Source organism: Alnus glutinosa, chromosome 2 (assembly GCF_958979055.1).
Source record: "Alnus glutinosa chromosome 2, dhAlnGlut1.1, whole genome shotgun sequence".
Lineage (NCBI taxonomy): Eukaryota > Viridiplantae > Streptophyta > Magnoliopsida > Fagales > Betulaceae > Alnus > Alnus glutinosa.
In genome coordinates, this window is record NC_084887.1 from 2254269 (window position 1) to 2263634 (window position 9366).

At 36.9% G+C, this 9366-nt stretch overlaps 1 protein-coding gene and 1 long non-coding RNA gene across 3 annotated transcripts; one reads left to right on the forward strand and one right to left on the reverse strand.

Annotated features, from left to right (window-relative positions):
• Positions 1-8588, reverse strand: LOC133861219 (triacylglycerol lipase 2-like). Of its 2 annotated transcripts, XM_062296955.1 has the most exons (13): positions 8334-8588; positions 8082-8154; positions 7069-7133; positions 6483-6592; positions 4366-4473; positions 2324-2438; positions 2083-2223; positions 1732-1842; positions 1507-1650; positions 1388-1428; positions 1207-1286; positions 1007-1102; positions 1-540 (listed from the first exon to the last, which is right to left on the reverse strand). In XM_062296955.1, exons 1-13 carry the CDS (start codon positions 8451-8453, stop codon positions 221-223), a joined length of 1524 nt encoding a protein of 507 aa, XP_062152939.1. In that variant the 5' UTR covers positions 8454-8588; the 3' UTR covers positions 1-220. The 2 variants fall into 2 exon arrangements, with proteins under 2 accessions (XP_062152939.1, XP_062152938.1); XM_062296954.1 differs by lacking the exons at positions 4366-4473; positions 6483-6592; positions 7069-7133; positions 8082-8154; positions 8334-8588 and adding an exon at positions 2537-2787 and having other exon boundaries at positions 2324-2434.
• On the forward strand, positions 3361-3903 carry LOC133861221 (uncharacterized). Its single transcript, XR_009898979.1, has 2 exons — positions 3361-3595; positions 3695-3903. It is a non-coding gene; the product is annotated as an uncharacterized LOC133861221 (long non-coding RNA).
• Positions 8589-9366: the final 778 nt, after the last annotated feature.

The window sequence follows — 9366 nt, forward strand, 5'->3', positions numbered from 1 at the left end:
TGTAAAACTGCATGCCAATAGCACTGTGAAACGAGCACATGTATAAACAAAGTAATGCTATATACCACACAAATATACTACTATTATCTCACTCTACGAATGTGGCAATACAAGCTATAATTGACACTGTGACGTCAGCAGGGTGTGATGCTTGTAGAATATTGGTGTGGTAAACAAAATTACTCATATTAACACCTTATATGTTTTCCATGTAATATCCTCATTGAAGCCTAAAGAAAACCATGAGAGGATCATACACAAGTTGCTTAGCATTTTCTCCCATGACATAGTCTGCATGAGCATAATCATCTCTGTACTGAACTACAAGCTTATCTCCATCGTGATCTTTGAGGCTATCCAGCAAGAGCTTCACATCTTTGACATCAGAAAGAGCATCGGCCCCTCCATAGCTGAGGAAGAGAGGAAGGTCATTTGGAATGCTTGTCATGTTGTACAAGGGAGGAGTGGGCTGCCCATAGTGTCTCCTGTTCTCATCCGCGTTATTGTAATCATACATAGCTATATTTCCATATCTGATCACTGTTAAAAATAATAAATAAAAACGACTCAATTCAGAAACCATATTTGATTTGCTTAGCTTTATAGTGTTAGAATATATGGAAAATATAATATATTTTCCGTATATTCCTTATTTGGTTAATATTGTAATATTCTCTATTTACGGGTTAATTGTAATTGATTACCATATTAGTATTTACCCTAAACCCTATAAATATGGACTTTTGTATTGTAGACAAGCAAGTTGATGAGCATAATGTAGCCCTTTGGGCTTTACCCTGTGGACATAGGTCATAGACCGAATCACGTAAATTCTGTCTCTTTTCTCTCTCTTGCTTACGCTAATATTCCATTTATTATTCAGTCCAATTTGACATATAGTTGACAGGATTTCATATACTTCATACACAGTCGGCTTCTCTCTACTTTATGATTTATGAAAGTACTAATTTTAGTAAGCAATCATGGTATGTATAGGAGCACTTACTCTGAGCCAGATGGATCATGTTCTTTGTAGCCGTTGACTGAGGTTCATGGTCTAGAAAAACATCTACTATGGAAGAGTTCAAGCAGCAATTCTGGCCTATACATAATTATAACAAAAATTTGAAGTCACTAATAAAAGATGAACTTTTCCAGGTATAAGTGATTAAGTGCTAAGTAGCAAATTAGGGACACTTATATTACCAGTGAAAGAAGTTAACAAGTTGGTGCAGTCAACACCTGGCCTGTTGCAGATATCCTCAAGAAGTTTAATTACAGCCTTCCTGTTAGATTAGGGAAAGAAATAAACCGACATGAGTTCTTTTTCACCAAAATCGATTGGCACTGCCATAGAAAAGGTCAGAAACAAGGGTTGCTTGCTTACCCTGTTGGATTAAATTCTTCAACACCCAACCAGTATAAGGCCTGTTATAAGAAAACAAATGAATTGTCAAAGCATTCAATTCAATTGGATAGCTCAAATAAGACAGTGTCAGCATTTACCTCCCCAACAAAGTTGTCAGCAGCATTTCTTGCAATTGGTGAGGTCATCTGACCCGCATAAGCAATTGGGCTAAGTAAAGCAGCTGATCTCAACATGTTCACCAGCTGGTCTTTCGAAAAGGCAGCCAGAGCAATCAATGTTCCCTGCGATATATAAATTCAAACTTAGTATTTTGCCTCTAGGTTAAAGGAATCCCAGTTGTAGAATGCATGAATGAAACTCACAAGTGAATGCCCAACATAGTGCAGTTTCTGTCCTGCTTGATCATGCACATACTGGAATGTAGCTGGAAGATCATAAGCTACCAATTCATCCCATGACCAATCCCAATAAGCCTGAATAGCATATTTAAGTCTTTTTGTAGAGAATGTCAAATGCCATGGCAATAAAGACAACATGTTGTTAAAATATTAATTAATGAATTAAATTCATATTTTCCTATTAGCTTAAATTTTTTGGAACAATGATAATTTAAAATGATATCAAAGTTATCATCTTTAACCTTATTATTTTCTATCCGCCGATACTTTTGGGACAATTGGTGAATTAAAACGTAAAGTAGAGAGAAAAATAACCGGATCATTGGGACTTAGTGATGCATGCCCACGGCTATATTTGGTTCCACGGGTGTTAGCAAGCCACACATCAAACCCATTATCAGCCAAGAGGAAAGCCAATGATTGGTCTTGAGATAATAGCAGCCATGTTATCCCATCCTGCCACCACACCATAACTTGTTATACAGTCTACAGACAAGAACATATTCTGTCAATGAATCTTGTGAGGAAACCGATCATTCAAGGAACAATTACCAACCATCAAGAGGCCATGCTGCAACAAAACTGGCGGCCTCTGTCCCGGAGTCTTCCCTGACCGCCCCTCTGGAATTCTCTGCATACTGAGTATATAACCATCTTGTGTTGTTACCTGAAACCGATCAAAAACCCCCCATTACACTCATTCTCTTAGTGGTTTTTTCACAAATCTCAAAACCTGGTTTAGGAAAACCAACAAATGCAGGCATACTACCGTATGTTCTTCACAAACATAGCCTTGTCTCTGTACCATCGCTTTACAAATACCTTCACTGGCCACTGGTGCCATTGCAGACATACCATCCTGACCTTTGACTGAAAGTAATCTTGTTCTAGTACCAACTGCTGACCCACGAAACAGAATAACTAGTATTATTGAAAAAACAGTGTTGGGCATGTTGGCCATGTTCATATGATTTGATTCCACTTTGAAAGTCCTGGCATTTTTATTTTTATTTTATAGTTGAAGAGAACCGGATAAAAACAGAACTTGGTATTCACATGAAGAGCGCTTATACGCTTTGTCAACAGATTTACACTAGTTGTTTGAACAAAGCATCTTTGTGGGTCCAACCCAATTCCTATTATCAAAGAATAAAACTCTAAATCTAGTTTGGATTTCGTCACTGCCACGATTCTATAGTTTAAAGACAAATGCCTCCAAGGTTGCTTTCCAACATGAGGGTGATCAGACCAATGAGGCAAATCAGTAAAGCCAAAACATGAGTGACAGATTCTTTTTGTCTCCTCAGTAAGAATTTGAAACGTGCTTCCAACACAGGATTAGAAATCTAAGACCTTCCCCCCTCTTTCGATACGGGACAAAGCAGATTTCTTTATAAACACCAGAGTCATGAATTTCAAGCGGCATATGGCAGACCCTACAGAGCCGTGCTCCTAACGGACTTCTTCCGCACCTGAAAATGAATAAATGATAACTACATTTCTTTTTTTCTTTACTTTTTTTTTTTTTTTTAAAGTACAGTCTATTACTAAAAAGCCGGGTTACAATCAAACAAAAAGCCAATAAGGGTAGACTCTCCAACAACATACCCATACGGAATAAATAGTGACGAAATTGTAAACCGAAAATAGGCAATGAGTCCAATAATGATCTCAATAAACCAGAAAAGACCTGGACCTCTATATCTTGGGCAATAACTGTATTCTAGGTAGAAGGAACACGGGTTGAAGGAAGAGAGGAGGAGGGGAGGAGGAGGGACTTCCTCAAGCTTTTTTCGACCTGGGGGAAGGGGTTAACTTGTCCTTTGTGGTATGATAACTATATTCTTTTTTCTTTTCTTTTCTTTTCTTTTTAGATAATGACTATATTCTTTGATCATGATGGAACCAACTTCTATCTTACAAAAAGAGAGTTTTCTTCCTGCAACCAAGACAACAAGCATGCTGTCTGCAACGTTAGCTGTACCAATTGTTCTTCACAACTCGCAGCACCTTCACTCTTAACACCTTTCTGTGGCCGAGCAACCCAAAAGAACAAGGGATACTCCAAGAAGAACAAGGGATAAATGTATTCCTTTAATTATTAGTAATAAATTTGTAGGATTTTAAGAATGTAAATTCCTTATCTCTCTAATTGCAGACTGTAAAAGTTGATTAAATCAACCCAAAAGGCCATAAAATGGACGTGTATTTCAACCACCTTCTGATTACAAAGGTTTTCCATTAAACCAACCAAGATAAGCAGAGAAAACGAAGAAACCATTTTTAACATATCTTGAGTACTCGACACATGAAGGCCCAATAGAAAAGGCAGTAAGAAGAAGAAGAAACTGATAAATTTTATTTTCTTCTGACAAATTCCAGTTCAAAAATAAACCTTAATGGTATAAAACTATATTGATAACTTTTCCCATTGAAAGTTTCCAGCAAATGCGCTACAAATGATTTACTCCAGAACTATGTGTGGTAGGAGTATCCTCAATCAACTTTTCAGGGGTTTTGGCAGCACTTTCTGGCATTCTAGATCTTCTTAGTTGTCTTTTAAGGAACTGGAATTGCAAACCTCTAGGTTTTATTCCCCCAAGCAATTGCCACCCTCTAGGTTTTATCTGTCCTAGCAACTTCATCTGCTCCTTTCTGAACTTCCTATTCGCATACCACGATCCACCTCGCCAGCCCAAGCCATACCTGCAATTCAGAAAAAGGAGGTGGAAATATGAGAATCTAATAAAGCCCTTCAAACTGTTAAGGGTAGAGTTTTTCTTCAGTTCAGGTGTGAGGGAGCAAATTGAAAAAAAAAAACAAACAAACAAACAAACAAACAAACAAACAAAAAACACTCAAATCTGTTTTAACCAACTCTGAGCTATTCCATTCTTTTCTTTAAAACAGAGCATTTCTAAATTTATTACACTTAATTAGAATTTCACAGATCACACCAGAAATAGAACAGGATTCCAACAATCCAACTTGGAAATGGCCCATGAGAGAGGCGAGGCAACGATGCATGATCTGCTTTACATGTTTATCCAGAAATCTTTATCAAAAGTCACATCTTTAATGAGACCTCGCCTATCATATCCATTCTCTCACTTCATCCCTTCTGGCTTTCCTCCCATCAGATAACTGCTTTCTACCCTTACTAGCTGCATTTATACATAGTCATTGCAAATCGCAAAACCATCCAACACAACTTTCCCTCACCGCCTTCAAATAGTGATGGCTTTGACTCAACAGTGATGCAATAATTTGCATTCTTTTTTGGATCTTATACCTTTATTTTGGCCAAGCTCATTTTCTTAGCGTTTTTTCAAACACAAACCTATATTCAATAACATATACCTGAGACAGTTAATTTGAATGCATGTTCAAGCCGTATTGTACAATCAGAAAGGGCTGAAAAAATTATCCAACATCAGTTACATACAGAAAAGGAGTTCCTCAGGAACCCACATTGGTCTCGCATGTCTTATATCTGGTTTTGCTCCTCTTGCATGACACTTCTCATTTTCAACATCCTCGCAGAGGTATCCTTTCTACTTTATCCTACAGTTGAAATGCTAAGGATAACCATGGAAACTTTTCAACGACAAATAAGGGATAGTAGTTTGTCGCTGTGCTCATTAGGACTGCGGGTCCGTTTGGATTTGCGATTTCAAAAAGTGCGATTTAAAAATAACGATTTTAAAATGTGCGATTTGAAAAAAGTGATTTTTAAAAACGCAGTTAAACGTTTGGCAATATCGCAGTTTGGCCTTTAAAATCGCATATTAGCCTTTTAAAATACTGTGTTTTTAATAAAGCACTTCATTGCCTGCGATTTGAATAAGCACTTTTCTGTGTTTTCAAATCGCAATTTTTTAAAAACGCAGTTTTCAAACGGTTCATTTTCTGCGATTTGGTTTAAAATCGCACTTTTTCTCTATGAAATCGCAATCCCAAACGCACCCTGCATCAACAAAGATCCTATATGGCAAACACCAAGTCTCTTCAGCATGCTCTACCCTAGAGACTAGAACTGCACACCAAGTCAAGCAAACGCATCCTGTAAGCAACTTCTTCTGTACAATAATAAAATTGAAAAGAGGAGAACCTTTTTAGCCCACTTTTCACATCCTAGGAATAGACTCCCCTTATAAAAAACAACATATGAATCCAAACAATCAGACCACCAGCAACCAAGAAACCAAGCCTTATGTCAAGAAGTCCATAATAATATTCTGTAATTAACCCCTATTGTTATTTCTATGTTTCATCATAATGATGAATCTAAATGCTCCAAATATATTGCATTAGGTGCAAAATTAAGCCAGATGTAAGTGCAAATTATACCAAAGACTGCTCAAAATCCTAAATTCTGAAGCAAAATTAACTTTCATTTAGAAGAATGCCTCTATAGTGAATGACATGTACAATTTCTCCTCCACCAAAGATGCAATGGTACACCCGTGTGAAAAAAGTATCACTGTCAATTGGCATTTCGCATGAGAGGTGTACAACCACCTTGATCCTCTTATATTCACATGGCTTAGGAAATTCATTTTTACCATAAATGATTCCTTTATTCTAGCACCAAAAAAAAAAATAACTAAAGAAAAATAACCGAAAAGACCCTGAATCCCTGAATAGATCAATTCTATATTTCAGGAAAATCATGCGATAGAATTTGCGGTTGGAATTAACATTTAGGAACAAACCCAATAATTAAAGCAGTTCCAGCAGTGGCAAAACAAGCAGGAGAACTGATACTTCCGAAACCAGCAATCTTTCTAATTTCTGAATGGTCAAGATTATAATTGTTACTCATCTGCCATAAAACAAGAACAAGTACATTCAGATGTAATGAACAAAACAAAATAAAGAGGAGGGGAGGGGAGGGCCAGAGAAACTAGTTTAAACAGTTTTCCCAACCCCTGCAATCAAAGCAATTCCAACATGCTGTAAAGACAATCCAGACAAGGGGGAAGAGAAAATGTTTGCATAAGGCATATGACAAGTGATCAGGGGCAGAACCACGGGGGGGTCCCAGGCCACCCCAAAATTTAAAAAATGTCACAAAAAAAATATGTAAATCTATTTTAAATGTAGGTATTTTTATGAAATGGACCCCAAAAATTGTATTTTTTCAGTTTTGTCCAAAAATTTTGAGAGAGAGATGTTGCAACTTCAAAATTTTCTAGTTAGGAAACTATATTTTCTCAGTCATTAGAACAACATATGATCCATAAGTGAAGAACAAAAACACGAGTCAACAACTATCTACTATTATGCAACAATACTCACAGCTTTTTCAATGGTTTCAAGCCTTTCATCAACTCTTATTTGATGATAGTGACGTAAAGAATATCCTGCACCATCAGATAGTGTTGTTGATTAGACATACGTCCAAAGACTTCATTGAAGGAGTCACTATGCATACTTTAACAACTGCCCACTAAACTGATATATCCAAAAGTTATCAACTTGGACTCAATTGACATACTGAGTGTGAAGTACATGATATAAGCCCCTTATCTATTTGTCATTACACCTCCCTGAGAATAACCAAGTTCATATTGACTTGGTAAACTGTTTTCAATCTCATTTACGTGGCCAGACATGCCACAAAAGGTTTTATAAGGATTAGGCTTTAAGTCCATCTCATCAAAAAGCCGTCAGTCAAGAGTATCAAATATCTACAGAAATCAAGAACAGGAATGGTCTGGATATGCCACACAAGTCTTGAGAAGATGTGATCAGTGAAGGAGATATGGAGGAGACACTACAATCCCACAGAGTACTAAATCTTAGTTCAGAGCTGTACTACAAAGTTAAGATATTCTCTTCATAACCTTTACCGTGTTCAATAACATATTCTTCCTTACCAACCTCCATGCTGCACTGCATCCTTTTGCATGAAATAAACTTTTCATTCCTAAGTAATACAATAAATCAAATACAATTCATCAAAGAATTGCACTTCAACTTTTAGTTTGGATTTGTCTCACAGTGGCACTGGGATGCATTTGAAGAACACACGTAATTTCACAAACATTTGATTTTGGCTGATTTTGCCAAAATTCACTGATAAGAGATTGGTTTTTCTACAAGTGACTAGAACAAGAAACCAATTTTTTAAAATTATGATTAGCCACTTAATTATAGTTTGCAAATCCATATCAGTGGCACTCAATTTTGTTACTAAAAATCTAATGAATCACTAACAAATTCAGAGAAAAAACCACTATAAATCCTGAAAGGCAATCAAAAAAAAGATAATTGAAGAGGAAATAATTATGAATTCAAGGATAACTCACCGATCCATGCTGTAGCAACCGATGCAATAGAAGTCCCAACTGTAAATACCACCCTATGCCTCTCAAATATGTCCTAAAACATCAAAATCCAACCAAGAAAAAAAAACGAGTTTAAAACGAAAAACCCTACAACACCCCTAAATGGCACTGATCAAAACCAAACAATCAGAATCAGACAAATCACATGAAAAATAACTGACACCCATTAACCCAAACTCAATATAGAATCCAGAAAACGAAAAAAGAAAGTACCTTGGTTGAGAAATAGGTGTCCTGCACAGCGGCCCATGAATTCAAGGCCTTCCTTTTCAACCTGGGAGCTGCCCCTAGATTTCGCAAAATTGAGGTCCCTGAGCTCCTTAATCGCTGCATAGTGCATTCTAATCAAGACCCACTTGGCTTCTGATCCAACGGAATTTCCCGGTTCAACCAAAATATTCCAGGGAAACAAACGAGGAAGTTTCTGGGAGGGAAAAAAGTGTTCTTTTTGCTTTCTTAATGTTAACAACACGACAGAGAGGTAAAAACTTGTGAACAATTTGGACCGTCCATCACAAAGATGGGCTTGGAATTTGGCTGTAGCTCGGTTATGCTTGATTCTTCATTCTTCAGAAAAAAGAAAAAAAAATTTACTTACCAATTTAATTTTTTTTTACTTATTTGTTAATCATTTTGCCAATTATAAATGGTCACGTCAAAACGTTAATGCACCATGCATTTTCCGTGTAGAGACATGTAAAAAAAATTGGGCTCAAATTGACATGACCATAAAAAAAATAAAAAATAAAAAACCACCGCATAAAATGGACTAGAACTCAAATTTTATAGGCTCGTATGCGCTTAAGTTAAGAGATGTGTTATTTGTATACACACTTACATTCGATGTGGAACTCAATAACTTATATAGGTCCTACATCAAATGTGAGTATGTGTATAAAGTGCATATAAAAAAAATGTGTACAAATATTATTTGCCTTCAGTTAAATGAACAGACTAGCAAAATTATCCATTTGCTAGAGCAAATATGGCCGGATTCCATCCCTAGACGGGCAGGTGGATACTGAAACCGCATCCCACTGGGAGCGAATGCGGGGCAGGCTAGAGATGCAATCCTCCCATGGCCATAGGACGCGGTGCTTAGCCCTAATGGTTTGGGCCTAAATGATAAGATTGGGCTGAACTTTTCGACACTATTGAAGTTGGATAAGGCTATGAACCTCTTGTTTGGTAAACACACATCTGGTCCAATCTGAAGCAATCTCAACATAAAGATTATTCTAAGGGG

Coding starts and splice junctions, on each gene's coding strand:
- LOC133861219 (XM_062296955.1), bottom strand. CDS start 8,453: ATGCAGCGATTAAGGAGCTCAGGGACCTCAATTTTGCGAAATCTAGGG. Junction 8,155..8,333: donor ACACCTATTTCTCAACCAAG/GTACTTTCTTTT, acceptor TTGATGTTTTAG/GACATATTTGAGAGGCATAG. Junction 2,224..2,323: donor TGCAGCATGGCCTCTTGATG/GTTGGTAATTGT, acceptor GTGTGGTGGCAG/GATGGGATAACATGGCTGCT.